Source organism: Drosophila rhopaloa, unplaced genomic scaffold, assembly GCF_018152115.1.
Source record: "Drosophila rhopaloa isolate 14029-0021.01 unplaced genomic scaffold, ASM1815211v1 contig_163, whole genome shotgun sequence".
NCBI classification, from domain to species: domain Eukaryota; kingdom Metazoa; phylum Arthropoda; class Insecta; order Diptera; family Drosophilidae; genus Drosophila; species Drosophila rhopaloa.
The window spans coordinates 10279735-10300946 of NW_025335043.1; the positions used below are offsets into that span (position 1 = coordinate 10279735).

Consider the following 21212-nt stretch of genomic DNA (forward strand, 5'->3'; position numbering starts at 1 on the left):
GAAACATCGATGCTACGCTTTTATACAATTTCTTTTTCAAATATCGATAAGACATCGATGTTTTCCGCCAAAAACAACCAATCATCGATGTCCGAAAACATCGATGTTACTCCACCTCTATTTGTGGTGTTCTAATTTGTGGGTTTTCTTTGTAAATAGTTGAAGTAATGCTGCACCTGACGGGCCAGAACTACAATGCCCGCGACATAATCCGGAACATCTTCTCGCCGCTGATCGGGGTGCTGTCCAGTCCGCAGGCGGACGAGATTTGCCACCGGAACAATCTGTCCTTCGTGGAGCTCCTGCAGCCGTTCGCAAAGTTGCCAAACGATGGTGGGTAAATGCAAATGGTCATGGGAATGAAGTGGGTGGATGTGAATGGGTGGACGAGTGAGGTAAACAAGGCACAGCTGGGGCCAAGAAAGTGGCACATCTGATAACCGATTCGTCTCGGCTATTAAACATTATGGTTTGCTTTGGAAACAAAGAAATGGGCGGTATATTTACAGCTTTATGTTTGTATACCGTCACCAAGTCATGCACTTTTTAAAAGTTTTCTTAACCTACAATGTATAAAATATAATCAATACATAATATAATCCATTTCAGCACACTTTCGCGATGTTTCCGGGACGAGTGTTTCCGTTCGTGGACTACGCCTTAACTTCTGTGATGTAGACTGGCGGCCGCCTCAAACAGTTTTGGCCAGGAAGATGCTCAATGAGTCGGTGACCAATGCCCACAATGACAAAACCAGACTGGTCACTATAGGTAGGCAATCTATTGACCAAAATGTACATGCTGCTAACCCAGTTTGCCACCCTCTTCCAGCTGACATAGACCTCGAGCTGCCCACCTCGGAGCCCTGGTTTGAGCAATGGCGTGAGACCTTTTTGACTGTGCAATTCCCGGCGGATCATGAGTTCACACGCCACCTACTGAGCTGCTTGCTGGTGCTGTCCAGCGCGGATCCCCAGATCGTGGAGACGGCACACAAACTGGGACAACGGGTGCAGCAGATGCAGAGCATCACGCCGCAGAAGCTGCCCAAGTGGTTCCACCCCACCGAGGTCCTCAACAGCTATGTGGTGCTGCACGAGGCCAGCCAAGGGGATTTGTCCAAGGCGCAGCAGGGATTTGAGCTGCTGAGGTCCACTTTCGGCGACAGCAAGTGTTTCTTGCTGTCCGTCAACTCGCTGGATGGTCAGGGTGCAGCAGAAGTTCCAGATCACTGGGTGACGTTTATCAAAAGGCAGCCTAAAAGCGACGCAAATGTACCCTCGACGGATCTGAGCGCTCCCAAATCCCCACAGGAAGCGGTATCTGTTATCAGTATGCCCGCCATGCAGATGTCACAGCTCCTAGAAGGAGCCACAGTTCAGGATAGCGATCTGGCCATGCTGCATCCGCTGAGTCCCATGCAGGAGAGCGCCACTGAGGCAATTAACTCAAAATTTAGCATCAGCAGTGAGAGCATCGCTTCCCAAACCATCAATCCCAATGTGTGGGCGAATGAATTGGAAGCTGATGCTCCACATGGCGGATGTCTGACCAGTCGGGACATCGACAACCTGCGACACTTCGTGCAGGACTATGCTGTACGCGCGTTGATACCCTACATTGAGCATCTGGTGGCCATTCTCGCCGAAGGAGTGACCAACAAAAAGGGCGTCAGCAAATCCCTGTTAAGCGCCACTAAACGGTGGTTCGTTACCAGCAAGCCGGGAGCAGGAGCAAACAATCAAAATGCAGTCATGTAAGACGTCTTAAGTATTATTAAAAATTGTTCATCTATATATTTGGTTTGTTTTTAGCTACACCAATGAATCCGCGGAGTTGCAAACTCGAAAGTTGGGCGATCTCTACTTCATGTTTGGTCATTATAATTTGGCTTTTCAGGCCTATCATCAGGCCAAACGAGACTTCAATGCGGACTCGGCCTGGCAATACTATGCGGGCGCCTTGGAAATGGCTGCACTATCCGCCTTTATGTTGGGTACTGCCCACCGCAAGACCTATGACTATATGGAGGATGCAATTGTGTGTTATCTCACCGTGTGCAAGTAAGTCGCTTGTGGGACTATTTGAACTTTTCATAAGATTTCAGATAATTTTGTTTTTACAGATTACAGCAATTTGCCACCAGGGCAACGCTCCTTAGCATGGAATGTTTGAAAACAGCTAGACTCTATAGCGACGTGGCCAAGCAATTGATTCGCATGACCAATGAGGAGTCAGATCTCAGATCAGCTCTGTTGTTGGAGCAGGCAGCCTACTGTTTCCTGGTGACCCAACCGCCCATGCACAGGAAGTATGCCTTTCACATTGTCCTGGCCGGGAATCGTTACTCCCGAGCTGGCCAAAGGAAGCATGCGTATCGCTGCTATCGACAGGCCTACCAGGTCTTCCAAAAACGTGAGTGGAGCTTGGCTGAGGATCACATTCAATATACGGTGGCCAAGCAGGCCTATATGCTGAAGCAACTTGAGGAGGCCAGTCGTTCCTTTGCCCACTTGCTGAGGCCTGGAAGCCTTCAAAGTGCGCAACAGCAGACCAGTTTCCTGAAGGAGTATATTCAGACGCAGAATGTAAGTTGAACATTACATTTTTCTGTTTGATGTATCTTGTGTGTAGAATATATTATCTGAATATTTTACTTATATATATAACATATCTTTTAGGAACTCCTAAAGCGCAGTCCTGAGTTGGGACTACTACCGCATGCCTTACCCCAAGTAGTGCAATCTTCCATTCGTGTTCTTACCCTAGTGCAATCCCCATCGGCTCTGGCACCCCAAGTGCCGGCCACCAACATAGACATTAACTCCAATCTGACGGCAGATGAGTCCGTTTGGAATAAGATTGAAGAGATGCTCGTTATTACGGCTGCCAATAATAAGCCTTTTGTGTTTAAACCGTCGCGATATTTGTTTACGAAGCAACAGCCTGCAATGGAAACTCCAGTTGCAGTGCAGGGTGAACCCATCGAGCTGGCTGTGACCCTTTCCAATAGCGTTCGATGTGGCATAGCCCTCTCCGAGATTGATCTACTATGGAAACTTACTCTGGACAATGAGGAGGTTCTGTCCAACGCTTGCGTTTATGAGGAATCATCGGATAGTGCCAGCAAAATAGCTGTGGGAGCTGCAATTAAAACTAGTTGCGTAGCTTCCATTGAACTGGCAGAACAGGCTGAGCAAACTTTGCACTTTAAGCTGACACCCAAGTTGACTGGACGCCTGAATGTTCTCGGAGTGATTTGTCGAGTAGCGGCCAGTGCGGACCCTGTAGCCAGTCTCCTGGGAACCTTGCAGTTCGAGACGCAGAAGATTAGACCTCACAATGCTAAGCAATCCTCGCAGACTGTATTGGACAATAGATTGACCATCAAATTGATTCCCCAACTACCCGCCATGAATGTAAGCTTTAGTCCTGTCCCCAGTAAACTTTTGGCTGGAGAAATTATACCTGTTTCTGTGACCCTTCGGAACCTGGGAATTGCTCCGATTGAGGAGATCTACTTGGGATGCGATAACCCGCGCTGTGTGTCACTCTTGGATCAGCACAGCCAAATGCCACTGGCAATGATGAGTTGTAAGTAAATAACAAACATCAAATGAGCACATCGTTTTAAATATTACGCTTTATTTGTAGCTCTTCGCAATCTGTCCAATGACAAGCTCGTTAAGGACAAGGAAATTCGTGGACAACGAGTTTTTCGACTGCTACAACGTCCTGGACAGGCTGCCTTGGATGCCCAGCAGGTTCATACCATCTCCATGTGGCTGCAGGCTCCACATCAGGCAGGACCTTTTACCCTTCGCCTTCTTTTCTATTACTCCTTGCCAACGGGAACAAACTCAAACATAAAATATCGTCTGGTTCGCCACATCTGGCAGCTGCAGGTTGAGAGCTGCCTGCAGGCGGACTCCACTTGTGTGGTTAGTAATGCGGTGACCAACGAGCTGGGTCTAGATGTGAACGTAAGAAACCAACATGCGGTTGAAGGAACAGAGGTGTATGTCAACTCGATTTCCTTGTATTCCAAGGAATTTGATTTGAATCCGGATAAGCTTTACAGTAAGAAATGTTTCCAGTCTCTGGAGATTCACAGTAAATCAAAATATATTTTCTTTATAGTCATGAACAGTATGGGAATCAGTCCAGGACAGGCGGGCGCACAGTGCCTCAAGTCTTCCATTTGCTGCAATTTCCAGTGTCGCCTGCAGGAGAGGGACAACAAAGAAGAATTCCAAGACATTCCATCGATCAAAACCTTACTGCAATCTCGACTTTCCCACTTGAAGATCCTGCCAGCCCAACACGCCCAGCAGGTGGAGCAGCATATGCCCACTATCCACGAACCACACAGCTTTCTTTCCAATGAGGAGACGGTGTACTTCAATACCAACATCTCTACGGAGGAGTTCAACGCAAGCATCGCTGGCTATGTGCCACATGCCACTTTGGCCATAAGTTGGAGTGCCCTGGTGACCAGGGAGGAAGGACAGCGCCTGGCCAGTGGCTTGCATTTCATTAAACTTTATAAACTCTTTGAGACAGGTCACTGCCCAGCGGCGCCAGTGGGGGCGTTTCTACGGAGAAGACAATCTGCTGATGACTCTCTGGACAATCGACGGGAGTTTCCACTTCCTGAGGGTGCGGTTAATAATGAGGAAGCCTGCCAACCCCTGGCAGATGCTGATGAAGAGGATTACTGGGAGCCCAATGAAAATGATGTGGGTCATCGGTGCCTTCTGGAGGATGAGAGTTTTGTGATGGCGGTTAAAGCTTAAGTTTTGTCGTCAACTTGTGTCTGTAAATCATTATATGTTATCTGTGAATCGGTTATGAGATGCTAAAAATAAGTGTTGTGACTTTAAATATTTCGATTGGACTGGGGATTTCAAAATTATTGTTAGGACTTTAAAAGTAGTAATCTTTAATACATGCCCTAAGATTGTACCTATACATACATTGTATTGACCAGCAGTCGCAACCTTAACAAAATTAAGATCTCACTGGGTGAAATATGAAGTGATTCGAAAAAAGACGGAGAGTTTAAACTTAAAACCAATATATTAAAGTGGATACATTATATATGTGTATTTGAACGTTTCAATGATATATATATATTATAATAACCCTCTTCTCAGTCTGGGTTTCATCGGATTGTTTAAACTTATTAGTGAGCAAGGAATCGTGGAGTCTTCCAATTGTCTTTAGCGCTTGTGAATAAATTCATAATTTGTTAGTTTATTAATTGATTGATTTAAAAAAAGAATTAGTTAATATTACACTCTAGTAAAATGCTTAAACATGTAACATTAAAGTGTTAATTGCTTTTTGGTAGTTCCTAAGCTGATGACTAGACGAGATGACGTGGTTCTTCGTGGATGTGTGTGTGGAATTCAGTGGCAGCGCAACGTAATAATCTTGTTGGCAGGATTAATAGCATTTATTAGTTAGGCTTAGGTGCGTTTCTTGGTCATGTAAACACGAGCCGTGGCATAGAGGACGTGCGTGCAGGCATATATATTGCCCAGAGCGCTGCCCAAGAGGGCTCCAATCACGTTTGGAATGGGATAGGCCTGCCAGTCGCGTCCCCAGTCTAGAGGCGCAACTACACTTCCAGCCCAGGCGCCCAAAATGCCGCCTAGCGCATTGTACTTGAAGAGATTCAGAGCAGTGTCCTCGCACTTGGTCACAAAGTCCGGTTTCTCGCAGAAGCACACTTGGAGGGCTCCACCGCCCCCGAGAAGAAAGACAGTGGGCGACACTGTCAGCAGAGTCATTAGCAGGGCCAGGACGAAAGTCTGCTCGTAGTTTCCCAGCACAGGAGCTCCCAAAATGATGCATATAAAGGCGTAGAGCAGTGTGCAGAGAAACTGCAGGGTGAATCCTCCTAGGAGCTCTCGCGGCGTAAAGTACGCGGCCTTTTTCTGGCGCTGTTTGACGGTCAGGACGCCATCCTCCACCCGCCCGTAGAATCGGGCCAATACAACTTTCAGCAGCTCGCCCAGAAAAACAATCGGCACCACCAAAGAGTCCCAGAAGCTGCCGAGATGCGCCCAATTCCGGCGATACTGCATGTACGTCATGCAGATCAGGATCGTGGCCAGGCTGAGGGACACGTGGAAGAGCTGGTGCTTGGTCTTTTGTTGGTCGAATCGGGAAACCATGGTTAAATGCGGTTAAATACAATTTTCTGATATCTTCTCTGCCGTCTTTCTGTCCTCCGTTTGTTTTTGTCAGTTTTCAACACTGATTATACAGTTGTTACTGTCAGTTAAACATATTATAATAAGCCAAAAATACAGTAAAATCCATAAATTATTTGTCTGTCGAAAATAAACGATATTATAATTATATAAATTGGGTGGTATACAAAATAACTTAGCTATAAAACATATAAAAACCCAAGCTTATCAAAATCATTTTTAATGAATACCACAAATTGTATATTTATGAGGTAAGTAATATGTTTCATTTTTGAATACCTTTTATTTTTCCATAGTTAATATAATTCCTTTGACAATTTATTTTCAAATGAAGAAATGGTTTATATATAAGGATACATTTTTTTCTAAATTCTTGCTTAAATAAACAAACACCAATTTGCATATATTTTGCCTTGCCTGAATACTTGTATTTTGATCTACCACGTACCTTTACCAGGTATATTTTCAGGTGTATTTATATATGTTACATATAATAGTTTAAAAGATTACATTGAATAATAAAAATAAAGTTCATAAATGGGAAAGCAGAGGTAATGAAACCATTCAATTTATGGTACTGGTACCACTGTGCAAAAACAGCCGCCATCGTTTTGCAACACTACCAGCCGCTGTCATTTCACCAGCCGTCACATAATCACTCCTCACACATTTAGACTGCAAATTGTTTTTATACCATTTCTAGATATTTCTAAGTAAATTGCGAGTGGGAATTGCCGTCAAGATGCTAGCTCGCGCTATCCGAGTGCGTCCTGTGATGCGGGGCATCGCCTCGACGTCGATGTGGACCAGGAACCGTCCCGCCCAGAGTTCCCTGATTCAATACTGCCGGGATCAGACGACGCGCCTTCAGCGATTCCATGGAGCAAATTTGATGGTGCAGCGCTTTTACAGTCGCAAGCGGGACGACCCTGACGAAGATCTAATGGAGAATCAGGGTCCCGAACTGATGTCCGATCGGGATCCCCAGTTGCCGGCCACGGTAGCTGTCCCGGATGTCTGGCCACATGTCCCGCTGCTGGCCATGCGCAAGAATCCCCTCTTTCCGCGTTTCATGAAGATCGTGGAGGTAAAATTAATACTTCTCCAGAAAGTATAGTTTATTTATACCAATATAGCAAGTGTCCAATTTAGTCAACACAGATTGTAGACAGATTCTTTTAGAATAAGCTTTTTTATGTAGACTTTTAAAAAGGTATACATAGACTATATTTTAAATTTATCTATGTAATCACACAGCCCGGTAAATGATCGGTAAAAACTAGCAAACTTATTTGGTATAAATCCGTTTAAAAATCTAGATCAGGCCTCAAATCTGTAGCCACACAAGAGAAAAAAAGATATTTAATAATTCTCTACAGCTAGCCATCCATCTAGTAAATTATACTAAATTTTTGTATTATTAATATACCTAAATTATTCCCAGGTCTCCAATCCAATCATTATGGACCTGCTGCGGCGCAAAGTCAAACTAAATCAACCTTACGTGGGCGTATTTCTTAAGAAATCCGATGGCGAGGAAGAGCTCATCCACAATTTGAATGATGTCTACACTCTCGGCACTTTTGCTCAAATCCAGGAGCTCCAGGATTTGGGTGACAAACTGCGAATGGTTGTGGTGGCCCATCGCCGCATTCGAATCACTGGACAGGTGGTCGAGGATCTGCCACCTCCTAAACCCGGTAAGCTTATTGAACATACATACACTAAGCGCCCAGATCTTGTGACATATGTTTCTGCCCTTAGTGAAAATGACCACTTTGCATTATCCACTATTTAATATAAAATTACAAATCCCAGCTGAAGATCAAACGACTGATCAAGCGGAGGCAGCGTCAATGAAATCGAGATCCGAGACAGCCCGTAAGCCACGTGGCCGGGTTCCCAGGAGTCGGGCTGGCAAGTTACGCGAGCCGGCTGCCGCTGAAGAAATTGTTCAAAGCCAGACACTGGAACCACCACTGAAATCAGGCAAAGTTGAGTCTGTGAGTTCGCCCAAGCCTCCCACAGAAGCAAATCTAGTGGAAGCCACGGCCACTGGACAGCCAGGAGCCGAAGGAGAAGCCACACAAACTTCGTCCAGCCTACCACCTGTACTTATTGTTGAAGTGGAGAATGTTAAGCAACCGTCGTACAAGCAAACCGAAGAGGTCAAGGCGCTGACTCAGGAGATAATCAAGACTCTGAGGGATATCATCACCATGAATCCCTTGTACAGGTATGTCGAGTAGCTTAGAGTACATTTCATGCTTATCTGACTTTTTCTATTTTCAAGGGAGAGTCTCCAGCAAATGCTGCATCAAAACCAACGAGTTGTCGACAATCCTATTTATCTGTGTGACTTGGGTGCTTCACTTTCCGCTGGAGAGCCAGCTGAGCTCCAAAAGATCCTTGAAGAAACAGATGTAAATTTTATTGTACTTGAACCAAAAATGTATTATTAATAAATTCGCTTATTCCAGATTCCAGAACGCCTGCAGCTGGCCCTGACACTGCTCAAAAAGGAACTCGAGCTCTCAAGATTGCAACAAAAAATTGGACGCGAAGTGGAGGAAAAAGTCAAGCAGCAACATCGCAAATATATACTGCAAGAACAGTTGAAGGTCATTAAAAAAGAACTGGGGATCGAAAAAGACGACAAGGATGCCATAGGTGAAAAGTATCGCGAAAAACTCAAGGATAAAATTGTTCCCGAAAGTATAATGACTGTTATTGATGAAGAGCTGACCAAACTGAACTTCCTGGAAAGCCACAGCTCTGAGTTTAAGTAAGGGCTTCTATAGTACATGAATTTCGTACAACTAATATCTCCTATAATTCGTAGTGTAACCCGCAACTACCTCGACTGGCTCACTTCCCTTCCATGGGGCGTTATTAGCACCGAAAACCTCTGTCTGGAGAAGGCCACCGAGATTCTGAACAATGATCACTATGGCATGGAAGATATTAAGAAGCGTATTTTGGAATTTATCGCCGTCAGTTCGCTGAAGGGCACAACGCAGGGCAAGATCTTGTGCTTCCATGGGCCACCTGGTGTGGGCAAGACAAGCATAGCCAAGTCAATTGCTCGCGCTTTAAACCGCGAGTATTTCCGCTTCAGTGTGGGCGGAATGACGGACGTGGCCGAGATCAAGGGTCATCGACGCACCTATGTGGGTGCCATGCCGGGCAAGCTTATTCAGTGCCTTAAAAAGACCAAGATTGAGAACCCCCTTGTGCTCATTGATGAGGTGGACAAGATTGGAAAGTAAGTACATCGCTGAACATCAAACTAGCAAACAAATTAAACAATTATCTCTTTTAGAGGCTACCAGGGAGATCCAAGCTCTGCACTGCTAGAGCTCCTCGATCCCGAGCAGAATGCCAATTTCCTGGATCACTATCTGGACGTGCCAGTGGATCTCTCGCGAGTGCTCTTTATTTGCACAGCAAATGTGATCGACACTATCCCTGAGCCTTTGAGGGATCGCATGGAGTTAATTGAGATGTCTGGTTATGTGGCAGAGGAAAAGATCGCCATCGCTCGTCAATATTTGATGCCGCAGGCGATGAAGGACTGCGGGTTGACGGATAAGCAGATCAACATGACCGAGGATGCCTTAAATATGCTGATTCGTAGCTACTGTCGGGAATCCGGTGTTCGAAATCTGCAAAAGCATATAGAGAAAGTAATCCGAAAGGTGGCCTTCCGACTAGTGAAGAAGGAGGGCGAACACTTCCCGGTAAATGCCGATAACCTGACAACATTCCTGGGCAAGCAGATCTTCAGCTCGGATCGCATGTATGCCACCACACCGGTGGGCGTGGTAATGGGTCTGGCCTGGACCGCCATGGGTGGCTCATCTTTGTATATCGAGACCTCCAGACGGCACATACGCCACGCCGAGAAATCGGATAAGACCGCGGCCAGTGGAACTCTCCACATCACCGGAAACCTGGGGGATGTCATGAAGGAGTCGGCACAAATAGCCTTAACCGTTGCGCGAAACTTTTTGAACTCACTTGAACCTAACAATTTGTTCCTGGAGCAGGAGTAAGTTTATGTTTTCAATTTGATTTGTATGTTGGACTTGCTGGGCCGTTCATTTTTTATCTTATGTTTCTAGTTTATAGTTTGAACACAGACCAATACTTTTATTTTTCATTTTGAAGACATAATTTACCTTATAATTCAGTCTTCCTCACATAACTCATTTTAATTAGGTTTTTTTATTTTGTAATATTATTTATAGTTTATGATTTTTCTAATATATTTCTTTTATTAACAGACACATTCACCTCCACGTTCCTGAAGGAGCCACACCAAAAGATGGTCCCAGTGCTGGAATCACCATTATCACCGCCTTGGTTTCATTGGCCACTGGCAAGCCGGTGCGTCAAGACGTGGCTATGACCGGTGAAGTGTCCCTAAAAGGAAAGGTGCTGACCGTTGGTGGCATCAAGGAAAAGACAATTGCTGTAAGTTAAAAAGGATAAAATCTAGCAATATTTTTTAACACAATGTTTATATTTTAGGCTCGTCGTAGTGGCGTCAATTGTCTGATCCTGCCTGTGGATAACAAAAAGGACTTCGAGGAGTTACCCACGTATATTACTGAGGGCCTGGAGGTACACTTTGCAACCAACTACGAGGATGTCTACAAGATAGCCTTTGCCGATGCCACCGAAACGACAACCAACAATGTGGTGGAGCAGGAGCCGCTGCAAAAGGTTTCCAGTGCGGCGGCCGCCAAGTCGGCGACATGGCCTTAATCGTAGCTTTAGTATGGGGGTTGTACCGGGTGTTCATAGTTTTTATTAATATCGAACGTTATCAGGTTAATTAGTGTATTTAGACCATAGCATTTGTTAAAGCTTATGCCAAGTAAATTGAATGTACTGACGAACTGAAGGCAGTCCTTCGTATGTTTTAGACATCGGCATTGGCCAGAATCCAGTCCAGGTAGCGATCCACACGTGTGTAAATACCCGGCCGACCACGCTGTCCGCAGCCGACGCCCCAGGATACAATGCCGATGGTGACCCAGCGCTGGTTGGGCAGCTGCACGAGCAGTGGACCCCCGCTATCGCCTTGACAAGAGTCCTGTCCTCCTTCCGGCAATCCTGCGCACATGGCGGTGTCCGGAACATGCTGAACAAACGAAGCTCGGCAGTCAGACTGCTTCCACACCGGCAAGTTAACCTGAAGTTATTAAATTATATATATAAATTTTTTCTGGAAAAATTCATAATTTTAAACAGTTTTGATTTATAATGGCCAAGTCTTTATCATACAAATTTTCTTTTTAGTCTGCCTCCTGAAATTACTCCTGAATTACAAATTAACGAAAAAATTATAATAATTTGGAGAGCAGCTCTAAAATATAATTTAATTTAAAGTTCGGAAACTAAAATTTCAAGAACCTAATACTTACGAGATAATAATAAACACTGTATATAAAATTAAGATAAACATGTTAAACATATGTTACCCACCTCCATTAGAATGTTGGAATGAGGTCCGCCAAATTTCTGGGTGCCCCAACCCGTGACAATGGCATTCCTATCTGACCAATCCTCGTTCACGGGGGGCATGCAAACTGGCCAGATATAGGTGTTGAATATAGTGGCCCTGTTGATTCTGATAATGGCAATATCATTGTCGTAGTTCTGTGGATTGTAATCGATGTGGTGGACCATGTTGGCAATACGGAAATCTCTCGCTCTCGTCTCGTTTAGCATATGAGTGTTGTACTCGCCCAGACGCACAAAGATATCCTCCTTGTTCTTCTTGTGGATGCAGTGGGCAGCCGTAAGGACGTGGCGATCGGTGATCAGGACACCACCGCACCACACGAAGGGCAGACCCTCCTGCAGCAGGGCCGCCATCCAGGGCCACTCGTCGGGCTCGGCTGGTCGCCCTCCCGTGAGCCGCGGGAACTGCCTGGTGGTAATCCCACAGCCACGCTGCTCCGGCTTGTTGACGATGCGTGGTTCATCCGTGTCCGGATTGGTCACGATCTGCGGACTAAAGCGGTTGCTGGTCGACTGGTCAGTGCAGCAAATTCCTATGGAGCTGCGGGAAAAAGAAGTGTAAGAATTAATTTAGACTAATTTTAAATGTTTTTAAAATATTTGAAAGTATCGTAAAATTGTAGGTTTAGATTTAAAAAATTATTTAAAAATGAATCCCTTATTAACTTGCAATTACTTTTAAGATATTTTTAACGGCATACTTTTAGTTCTTTATAAAGCATTTCGAATATAATTTTGTTATCTTGCCACTAAACTTTATAAATTGCTTGTACAATTTTATACATACCTCTTTTCAATGATACAAAGTTGAGATACCAGGCGCCAAACATCGTTTTTAAGTTCTGGCATTCGGCAGTAGATAATGTGGCGACAACGACCGGATTCACCCAAGGGCGTGCTGCAAGGGCCGTAATCCTTGTTCTCCTGCGATAATTAAATTCCAGAATTCCATGCCTATATAAGCAATAGAGAATGACTCACCAGCAACTGCGAATTAGGAGCTTGCCGTTTATTAAGACGATGTCGTGACAGAAAATTCACCACTTTGTTTTCGCCAGTCCGATTTTCCTTGCTATAAAGCTGGTTTTCGGATTCGCCCCATTGGAACTCAGAATTGTCGTCGAAGTCAAAGAGGTCTAAAAGGTACATGGTACATTACATTAATTAAAATTTAAAGGATCGTAAAAAAATATTACATTTTTTTTTTAATGGAACTTAAAACAAATTGATTGGCTTTAAAGCAACAAGATCATAATTTTACAAAACTAAATCGATTATAAAAGCAAACAACTATCTTAAGAATCAAAAGAATTTGTCCAGATAATTTGATCTAAAATTTAACTATTATTCCAGAACTTATTTCGATTAAAATATCTTTTTTCAGTGATATAAATAATGGTTTGTACTCACCTACATAATCGTTGGTTAATGTTTTGCCGAATACCTGCTGCCAGCTAAACCCGAATAAAGCCGCGAAAGCCCAAAATATGGCCTTCATTTTAAGTTTTTTAAGTTTATTTTTGCAAATGCACTGGGATTTTATCGCGTGCCGCTTCCGATGCCAGCTGAATCAGTTCTGCTCTGTGCAATTCTCCAACAAGCTACTGTTCCGATATGGAAGCCGAGCTCAGATCGGCTCAACTTACGATTGATGTACTTGAACACTGCTTTTGAACTTGTTCGATGCGTTGACACTTTTGGGTTTTCCTGGCTAATAAAGCGGCTCTCAGGCAAGTCGCGTACTTCTAAGCTCAGTTCCCAGACAAAAGCTTTGTGGGATGGGAACCGCCGCTTATATAGTGAATATTATGATTGCCCAAGTAATCCAAGTACTTTCTGATCTTGGCTTATCTCTAGGGTGGAAAGCGAGACACTGAAATGCCGGTCCCCTTTAATGCTTATGAGCTTAGACCCAATTTCGTGTATTATCTCCATGTTGCTGACTTTAGTTAGGCAACATGTTTCCAGGGGCAAAATAAATATTGCCCATGATGATCAGCCACTCGGATTCTTCGAGGAAAACGTGATGTGCATCGCTAATGATCCGGTTCGGTGGGTTTTGATTCCATAGAAGTAACATCTCCGAAATACTAGGGAAGATTTTATAAGTGCACAACTTATATTCTCTATTTAATTACCTTTTGACGCTTGCACATCAAAACGATAATAAATCAATGCCTTGAGAAAACCGGAATCAGAAAAAAATTTTGTGATGTAAGATTGAAACTTTCTGCAAATATTATATTTCAAGAACAAAACTTTTAGCTGTTTACTCATTTAAAAAAATTACTTATATGTTTAAATTGTTATTTAATCAAACGAGGATGACTGAATTCTGAGAAAAAACATTGACAAAAAAAGGTTAAAATAAAAGATTTGTTGCAATTGGCTTTTAAAATAAGCTACCTATTATTGCACATATTTTGAACTATTCGGAATAAAAACCATGAAAAATCCTAAATATAACTTCCTTGAGAAAAAAAGCATAGTTTGAGTAAAAGCATTTTCTAGCCGAGATTTTTATTAGTTTTTTTTATTCACCTGCAATTGAGGGTTTTGAAGTATTGGAAATAGTCGAAAATGGCGTGCGGGTGCGTTGTTTAATTACTGGATCAGCGGGTTTTAATTGCCACCAGTCCAGCCCATAAAGTAGCCTATAAAGGTGCCTCCCTTGTTGGCTATTCGACGTATTTTGTACGCGCCACCATGAAGCACTGGAAACGACGTTCATCCGCCGTATTGGCCATCGTCCTGCAGATTCTGCTACTGCCCGAAACTGGAAAGGCCATGACAATGGACCAGTCCGGAGTGGCTGTGCACCCAAGTTTAAACTGGATATGGAAGATCTGAATCGATTACGCGTGGGCGATTTTAATATGCAGCCTTCGCAGGATTTGATGGTGAGTGGTATGAAGTAGTGAAAGTTATTATTGGGTATGATCAAATTTAGCTTTTCAATTTTAATTATTCGGTCCTTTCAGTGCTATACAAAGTGTGTGTCCCTGATGGCCGGGACGGTTAATAAAAAGGGAGAATTCAATGCCGCCAAGGCCATTGCTCAGCTTCCCCATCTGGTTCCCACGGAGATGATGGAGATGTGCAGGAGGTCCATTGAGGCTTGCAGGGATACGCGTAAGTTTCAATTATCCAATGCACCTTATCTATAGTTCAATGTTTTCGCAGACAAAGGATTCAAGGAATCGTGCGAGAGGGTCTTTCAAACAGCCAAGTGCCTGGCCGATAATGGCGAAGGAAAGTTCATGTGGCCTTAGCGACAATTTTAGAATGGATCCTTGAAATCCTTTTCTTCCCATAAATCGGTGGATTGAATTTTTCACAAAAATTATAATCCAAAATTGTTGTTCTGAAAATTTGTAGTTAATTTACTAAAGTATAACTAAAACAAAAATTATTCTTGAATAAATATGAATTTCACAACACGAAACCATTAGATCCTCTTGGGCATTCCAGAAAAACCTTTGTAATTAGATATTAGTTCTTAATGAAAACCAATTATCTTTAAAAACCATTAAAAATGCATAGGTTCCTTTTTGATTTCAAACATTGTTACACTTTATTGCTGATATTGTTAACTAAATACAACAGTTTTATATTCGCATTATGCACACTTATACATTTTGTAATTTATAAATACTCAATTGGCTTAGCAACACATTTAAACTTAGGGAGATCATTGCATTTTGGAGGTTACAAAATAAATGCAAAATCTTATACAAAATGGTTGCCTTGCAAATCTGTGTACAAAGTTCTCTCTTTAGTTATTAATCGTATTCGATTTTCAAAATTTCGGATTCGGTATAGAATAGTGTCTTTATAGATCTCTCAAAAAGGGCCTCACAAAAATATATCCGATTAGAGCGTGTGTTGATGACATTGATGAGGATGTTGGAGGAAACCTGTGCGGCGTTTAGAAAGTGGTTGGTGTATATAACTAAGAGTCTAATAATGTATATAGTAGTAGTACATTGTTGTATATAAAATCAGTACACATTGATGCTTGTATATTGAACCGTTTGTTAGCTGGTTTTGGAAATATTTTGTAACTACTACACACACACACATCTAAATAGGTTGGTGGTACACACCTAGGTGTACACATATAGGTATATATAATTTGATATATCGTACAGTTATAATTAGGTGGAGATTGCAGGCCTGTTGTTAAGCTCGGCATTCATTTCCCTTGGGATTGTGTAATGCCGTTGATTGTGTTGTGCGTGGGAGGGCCTCGAAAGTTGGCTGAGAGTATGAGAGTGTACATGTGTATATCCTAAAAGATTTTTCTTCCATTCTCCCTTCCTAACTAACCTAGAAGCTATTTGTGCTTCGAGTTTTTTGTTTACATTTCCATCTGGGATCACATTTAGGTTTATAAAATCATAGTGTAGAGAGCTTAAGCTTTCCTATCAGCCCAATTTCCGTTTGGCGGAGGAAGAAACTTAAATATTCAATAGATTTTAACAAAAGGTTTTTTTGAAATATAATAAATTATTTCATTTTCGGACTTTAAACTTCAAATAACAAAAAAAAGTCAGTTTTTTATAAAACATAAGATTTAAAGACTCCGCAAAACGTGATTAGATTTTTAAAGGATGACGAGGCCTATCATTAGACATAGAATTATATGCGGATACTAAACGAACTTTGAGCAAACACAAATTTGTTCATTCATTTAATGAACAAATTTGTATCTAATCTAAGTTCGGTTGGAATAGGGATTTGCATATAATCCGATTTATTGATTTCTTTCACCATATCTTTTGGTCTTCAGGGGAAGACTTGGAATTTCGATTTGTGCTTTAGAAGTTTGAGCAAAGAATATGCTTCTGGGCAAGGCCCATACAAATTGTAGGATGACAAGGAAACGATTGCTGAAGTAAGGACAGTGTTCAGGGAGGGACTGTTAATAGTTTTGATTATGTTTTCCCATTGCAGGATCCACCATCGTCCTTTATTGCTTGCTTAGTCCATCAGTCGAACGCCGGCTTGAACGTCATCGGCCATGGTGACGCCTTTCTTTTTTTTACCCTCGCTGGCTGGTTTCTTCTTGGTCAGAACCAGGGTTTCCGGCTCATCCTGGGACTGCTGGCGCTTGCCATTTCCACTGGCGCCTCCACCGTCGCCACTTCCTCCTCCTCCGCCACTGTTGCTCCTCAGCTTGAATCGCGTTGTGGCCGCCGCCGCATTGTTGTTGGCACAATTGCATATGGCATCGAAGATCCGCACCACAAATCCTCGGGCCCGGTTCACCACCTTGCCGTTCTTAAAATCTGGTATGGCGAAACCTGAGTTATTAGTGCATGCGAAGCGCAGAAAGTACGAAAAAATACGAAAACAAAGATCAGTGAGAGGCAAAATACAAGTTAAGTGCAACAAAATATGGGCATGCAATCGAGCTGGCATATCTACCGATATGGGGTCTGATAATGGGTGAAATAATGGCGTGCGAGTGCGCTTATAATTAATATTGGTTTATACAATTTCCTATTATTTAATTGACACTCTTGAACGAACTATAAAGGTCTCCCTTTCATCGGTTAGTTGGGCATTTTACTTCCGCCATTGTTACCTACAAAACGATCCTGGCCAGGTCATGACTATGACCATACCTTCTTTGTTGGCGATTTTATTACACAAGCATGACAGGAACTTCTGGTGAATATGGTATACCAAATTTGTTTTTATGTGTGGATGCAATAAATATAAAGAAGTCGAACGCAAGAGGATTTATGTTTTCGAGGTTTTTAAAGTCACTTTCTTCCTTAAATTAATAAACCAAGCGTTTTGAGAAAACGAACATTTTAAAAAGCCGATATTAATATTTTTATACCCTTATTTTCCCTGACATTTTCCGAATTTATTTGCATCCACACACTTTACCCACCATCAACTTGAATCCTTTGTTCGTAGTAAGCACCTCTTACATAAAGAGCAAGTTCAATGCCGCGGCACTAGAATACGCCTAAATCAATCTTAATGGCTGGCCCTCATCCTAAACGCAAATAACCCTTATCTCTGATCCTATATTCGCAGATTACAAGGATTTGTGTACAAGGGACTCGACTGAGTGATGAAGAGGCCATAAGGAAAGGCCTTCATCTATTCAAAAAAAAGCCAAAAAGCGATATGGGTACTGGACCCCACTGCGTATACTTACTCGGTCGCTTTTCCTTGCCCTGCAAACGGAAGTTAGAATTGTTTGAGTTAGTTTGAAAACGAAATTAAATATGTGTAGCCAACCTGTTGCGATTTCTGGCTGTCAACTGCTCGCCTGTTGGCCTCCGTCTCAGCCCGCAGGACCACATCGTCAAGGACTTCCCGCAGAGCGGCCATGTTCTGGGGACTCTGCTTGAACGCCTCAATTCTGGCCTCCAGCGACTCCGTTTCGATTCTGTCCTCACTGTCCGGAGACGCGGGCTCGGGATCAGCAAATCTTGCATGCATTTTTCCTCTGTTTTTTGTGAGATTTCGACAATATCCTTTGAAAATTCCGATACTACTGCTCCGAGCTTTGCGCCTTTGTCCTGCGATGGGTATCTACAAGGAGTGTTGAGCAGAGCTCTTTGTGCGTTCACCAAGGAATGTGGTGGAAAAATCAATAGCCAACCATCTGAGGGGCAATGCCCGCACATGCGTGCTGACTGCGTGGCCAAGCTTTTTGACTTTGGGTGGGAGGAGATTGGTATTGCACGGAAAAAAATAACTATGCATTGATGATTTGGAAATGGTTTTAGTTTTAAAGCCTTCTAAAAAATAACCAAATAATCAGTTTCACACATAATACTTAAATACTCTATACCTAATATAATTCTTGTGCATAATTCTTTCCATTTTAAATCATATGTTTCCTCTATTATTACTGAAACCTAAAAACTTGCACGCTACATAGGAAAAATAAACAAACTATATTTTTTTCTCCCTGTGTGGTGACATGTTTTTGGGGTAGGTTCCCGCTTTCTTTGTTTTATTGCATACAAAATGATTATTCAGACTACGAGCTAAGAGCTGGCTACTCCAGATGCGTGAGATCGTCCAGCTCGGGCGGTGTGCGTACGATCTCCGTCTCAATGATCAGGGAACTGGCTTCTAGGGTGCTCTGAAAGATTCAACTGTTATACCATCAACTGCTGGCGCTTCGCTACCGGCACTAACACACACATTATCGCTGCTCCGCTGTGCGGCTGATAGAAGGCTGCCGCTGCTGATGCCACTGCCGCTCGAGTTGGAGTTCGAGTTGGAGGCATTGGCCCCATTAGATGCGGCGGAGAGGACCACGCTGTGCGGAGAGCTGCCCCGTCGCACCACCTTCGCCTGGCCCTGCTGCGGCGAATTTTGGGTGACTATCACAAACTTTTGTGGCGGCTGGTTGGCCTGAATGGCCCTTATCTGAGGAAGGGCCGAAACACCAGGGCTTCTGCAAAGGAAAGAATTCGAGAGTTAAGTGAGATCAGGCATCCTAAGCATCAGACAGCCTAGTTATTAAAACCCTTCTGCGAACATTTTCAAAGCAAATAGTTTTTACAGAAACTTGTTCATAATTCTACTTGTAAAATTATTGTGCCTATTATTTCCAAAAAAAAAACTTAATGATAATCCAATTTATTATTTTAGCCGATAATTGGATTATTTCAGGCATGCAGATGCTAGCTTTTTGAATGACATAAAAAACTTTCTGCAAAGGTGTTACATCGTAAATAAATATAAAAACAGTTTCCTACCCCTGTCTTTGTGTGCTGGGCATGGACACACGTCCGATGGTGGTGGCCGTTTGGGCTGCACTCGTTATGGGTGCCGTGTTGATCGTGTTCGAAGAAAGGGTCACAATGCTAGTAGCGGGTGCATTTCGAACTTTGACCACAGCCTGACACAGTGACGGTCCCAGGAAGCCAAAGTCGTTCTTGTAGTCCTCCGCCGTGTCCGGGGATGGACGCATTTGCTTGAGAATCGGTGGACAGCACTTCTGAAGCATGGCACGTATGTGACCGGCTGCTGTCTTGTCTGTGTTGCTAATGGATGTGCCCAGCAGGTGGGGCTCAATGCGTTCCGATATGAACTTAAGGCGGGGTATGATGAACACTTTGATTACTTCGCCTCCCAGCTCCGAGAGTCCTGCAATAGATCCGTACAACGAGGACAGGTGGGTTTTATCATTCTGCAGAGCCTTGCTGAAGATGCTGCCGGGTTGGAAAAATGTACGTTAAAAGAGTTATATGCTTGAAATCGGCCAAATTTACCGAGTGACTCGAGTTTGAAGGTTGTTGGTCAGAGTGTTAAAGTTCTTGCAGATCTGCGCCATCAGTCGGGAGGCAAAATCTCGCAAGGCCCAGTGATTATCCAGCTCGGGGCGCATGCACAGCTGCTTGGACACAATGCAAGTCATCACCGAAGGTATCAGTTCATGCAGCTAAGGGAGGATAAATAAGTTGATATGAGAAGTCCAAGCAAGCCAATCAATTTAAAAGCCTTACGTATTTTTCCAGAAATAGCGATGGATTATCGAGCAGCGCACGCACCATGCGCATGAGGTAAATGAGCAGCGCCAGATTGTTCTGCACAACATTGACTTTAACGCCCTCGGCGATGAAGGTGCACATGCGGGGCAGCATCTCGTGCAGGCCAGGATCAGAGCCCAGCGACTGCAGCGCCTCACCGCGCCGCGGCTCATCGGATCCCACGCAAGCCTCGGTGATCTCTTTATAGTACAGCTGCTGCTCCACAGACAACTCGTGTGTGGCCAGTTGCTTGACGTGGATGGTTTCCACGTTCTTGAGCTTGTGAATCTTGCCGGTTGTGGGCTTGCCAGCCGCATCTTTGTTTAGACCTTGATCAAGTTTAATGACGGGGTTGACGGAGTCCAGGAACTGGGAATCCTTCGAAAGCGGTGGCGGGTTCTCGGGCACAGTGGGTTGGACGCCCTCGACCACAAACCAATGGGATCGTAGGGTGAGATCGAGGGGAATCTTTACGGTGTTGCTCGAGGTGATCTCACTCAGGTCGATCTCCTTGTCCTCAGTGAAGTGCAGCTCCCGCCCTCCGCCAGATGCAAAGCGAAAGGGTATAAAGTCCTTGGAAACGAAGCCATACTGCGGCTCGACATTGCGGACTTTCAGGGCCATGTCGATATCCCGCACAGAGAGCTTCTGACGCTTGGCGTGGTGCATGAATTTAGCCGCATCCTGGACGATCCTCTTTAGTTTAATGGACACATCTTCCGCCAGCTCCTTAGCGGCGTCATCCGACAGGGAGCCCACGCCGATGCTCTCCGCGATCACCTTCATGGACTCCGCCGAGATGCTGGAGCCGTACAGCATGCTGCTGGAGGCGCTGTTCGATTTCGACGCTTTTCCACTCATTTTCCGAGTTTTAACAAATAAACAAATACTTTTCGCCGAGCTACTCGGCCAGTGTGTACACACCGCGAAAAGCCGAATAAGGGGG

The 21212-nt window shown here is 43.8% G+C and overlaps 7 protein-coding genes across 11 annotated transcripts; 3 read left to right on the top strand and 4 right to left on the bottom strand.

Annotated features, from left to right (window-relative positions):
• The first annotated feature begins 115 nt into the window (after positions 1-115).
• LOC108049531 (trafficking protein particle complex subunit 8) lies at positions 116-4865 on the top strand. The gene is made up of 8 exons (XM_017130737.2): positions 116-333; positions 610-771; positions 832-1756; positions 1815-2063; positions 2126-2588; positions 2682-3594; positions 3655-4080; positions 4141-4865. The coding sequence occupies exons 1-8, from the start codon at positions 168-170 to the stop codon at positions 4794-4796; spliced, it is 3960 nt and encodes a 1319-aa protein (XP_016986226.1). The 5' UTR covers positions 116-167; the 3' UTR covers positions 4797-4865.
• Positions 4866-5236: 371 nt separating this feature from the next.
• LOC108049532 (uncharacterized protein C1450.15) lies at positions 5237-6257 on the bottom strand. The gene has a single exon (XM_017130738.2). The coding sequence runs from the start codon at positions 6180-6182 to the stop codon at positions 5472-5474; it is 711 nt and encodes a 236-aa protein (XP_016986227.1). The 5' UTR covers positions 6183-6257; the 3' UTR covers positions 5237-5471.
• A 599-nt stretch (positions 6258-6856) lies between these two features.
• LOC108049521 (lon protease homolog, mitochondrial) lies at positions 6857-11125 on the top strand. 2 transcript variants are annotated; one of them, XM_017130721.2, is made up of 9 exons: positions 6857-7308; positions 7666-7921; positions 7986-8457; positions 8515-8644; positions 8702-9006; positions 9064-9486; positions 9544-10272; positions 10508-10697; positions 10755-11125. In XM_017130721.2, exons 1-9 carry the CDS (start codon positions 6964-6966, stop codon positions 10989-10991), a joined length of 3087 nt encoding a protein of 1028 aa, XP_016986210.1. In that variant the 5' UTR covers positions 6857-6963; the 3' UTR covers positions 10992-11125. The 2 variants fall into 2 exon arrangements, with proteins under 2 accessions (XP_016986210.1, XP_016986211.1); XM_017130722.2 differs by having other exon boundaries at positions 8040-8457.
• On the bottom strand, positions 11018-13591 carry LOC108049522 (trypsin-1). Its single transcript, XM_017130723.2, has 5 exons — positions 13164-13591; positions 12735-12889; positions 12541-12677; positions 11715-12294; positions 11018-11421 (listed from the first exon to the last, which is right to left on the bottom strand). Exons 1-5 carry the CDS (start codon positions 13249-13251, stop codon positions 11149-11151), a joined length of 1233 nt encoding a protein of 410 aa, XP_016986212.1. The 5' UTR covers positions 13252-13591; the 3' UTR covers positions 11018-11148.
• A 135-nt stretch (positions 13592-13726) lies between these two features.
• Positions 13727-15180, top strand: LOC108049525 (general odorant-binding protein lush). Its single transcript, XM_017130727.2, is given in 4 exon segments — positions 13727-14553; positions 14556-14653; positions 14735-14885; positions 14937-15180. Coding segments are annotated over 4 exon segments (432 nt in total). The 5' UTR covers positions 13727-14459; the 3' UTR covers positions 15026-15180.
• A 121-nt stretch (positions 15181-15301) lies between these two features.
• On the bottom strand, positions 15302-18440 carry LOC108049523. 3 transcript variants are annotated; one of them, XM_017130725.2, is made up of 3 exons: positions 18015-18440; positions 17932-17950; positions 15302-17044 (listed from the first exon to the last, which is right to left on the bottom strand). In XM_017130725.2, exons 1-3 carry the CDS (start codon positions 18216-18218, stop codon positions 16737-16739), a joined length of 531 nt encoding a protein of 176 aa, XP_016986214.2. In that variant the 5' UTR covers positions 18219-18440; the 3' UTR covers positions 15302-16736. The 3 variants fall into 3 exon arrangements, with proteins under 3 accessions (XP_016986214.2, XP_016986213.2, XP_016986215.2); XM_017130724.2 differs by having other exon boundaries at positions 15302-17059; positions 18015-18431; XM_017130726.2 differs by having other exon boundaries at positions 17928-17950; positions 18015-18214.
• A 277-nt stretch (positions 18441-18717) lies between these two features.
• LOC108049537 (transcription initiation factor TFIID subunit 6) lies at positions 18718-21196 on the bottom strand. Of its 2 annotated transcripts, XM_017130741.2 has the most exons (5): positions 20243-21196; positions 20009-20178; positions 19493-19948; positions 18933-19188; positions 18718-18870 (listed from the first exon to the last, which is right to left on the bottom strand). In XM_017130741.2, the coding sequence occupies exons 1-5, from the start codon at positions 21125-21127 to the stop codon at positions 18784-18786; spliced, it is 1854 nt and encodes a 617-aa protein (XP_016986230.1). In that variant the 5' UTR covers positions 21128-21196; the 3' UTR covers positions 18718-18783. The 2 variants fall into 2 exon arrangements, with proteins under 2 accessions (XP_016986230.1, XP_016986231.1); XM_017130742.2 differs by having other exon boundaries at positions 18718-19188.
• Positions 21197-21212: the final 16 nt, after the last annotated feature.

Excerpts from the sequence above, each read along its gene's own strand:
- LOC108049521 (XM_017130721.2), top strand. The coding sequence starts at position 6,964 with ATGCTAGCTCGCGCTATCCGAGTGCGTCCTGTGATGCGGGGCATCGCC. Across the intron at positions 7,309-7,665 it reads GTTTCATGAAGATCGTGGAG|GTCTCCAATCCAATCATTAT; the intron begins GTAAAATTAATA and ends AATTATTCCCAG. Across the intron at positions 9,007-9,063 it reads AGCCACAGCTCTGAGTTTAA|TGTAACCCGCAACTACCTCG; the intron begins GTAAGGGCTTCT and ends TATAATTCGTAG.
- LOC108049537 (XM_017130741.2), bottom strand. The coding sequence starts at position 21,127 with ATGAGTGGAAAAGCGTCGAAATCGAACAGCGCCTCCAGCAGCATGCTG. Across the intron at positions 19,189-19,492 it reads CCCAGCACACAAAGACAGGG|AAGCCCTGGTGTTTCGGCCC; the intron begins GTAGGAAACTGT and ends TTTCCTTTGCAG. Across the intron at positions 18,871-18,932 it reads CACAGCGGAGCAGCGATAAT|AGCACCCTAGAAGCCAGTTC; the intron begins GTGTGTGTTAGT and ends TGAATCTTTCAG.
- LOC108049523 (XM_017130724.2), bottom strand. The coding sequence starts at position 18,218 with ATGCATGCAAGATTTGCTGATCCCGAGCCCGCGTCTCCGGACAGTGAG.
- LOC108049532 (XM_017130738.2), bottom strand. The coding sequence starts at position 6,182 with ATGGTTTCCCGATTCGACCAACAAAAGACCAAGCACCAGCTCTTCCAC.
- LOC108049531 (XM_017130737.2), top strand. The coding sequence starts at position 168 with ATGCTGCACCTGACGGGCCAGAACTACAATGCCCGCGACATAATCCGG. Across the intron at positions 334-609 it reads CGCAAAGTTGCCAAACGATG|CACACTTTCGCGATGTTTCC; the intron begins GTGGGTAAATGC and ends AATCCATTTCAG. Across the intron at positions 2,589-2,681 it reads AGTATATTCAGACGCAGAAT|GAACTCCTAAAGCGCAGTCC; the intron begins GTAAGTTGAACA and ends CATATCTTTTAG.
- LOC108049522 (XM_017130723.2), bottom strand. The coding sequence starts at position 13,251 with ATGAAGGCCATATTTTGGGCTTTCGCGGCTTTATTCGGGTTTAGCTGG. Across the intron at positions 12,890-13,163 it reads ATTAACCAACGATTATGTAG|ACCTCTTTGACTTCGACGAC; the intron begins GTGAGTACAAAC and ends TGTACCTTTTAG. Across the intron at positions 11,422-11,714 it reads ATTCCAACATTCTAATGGAG|GTTAACTTGCCGGTGTGGAA; the intron begins GTGGGTAACATA and ends TAATAACTTCAG.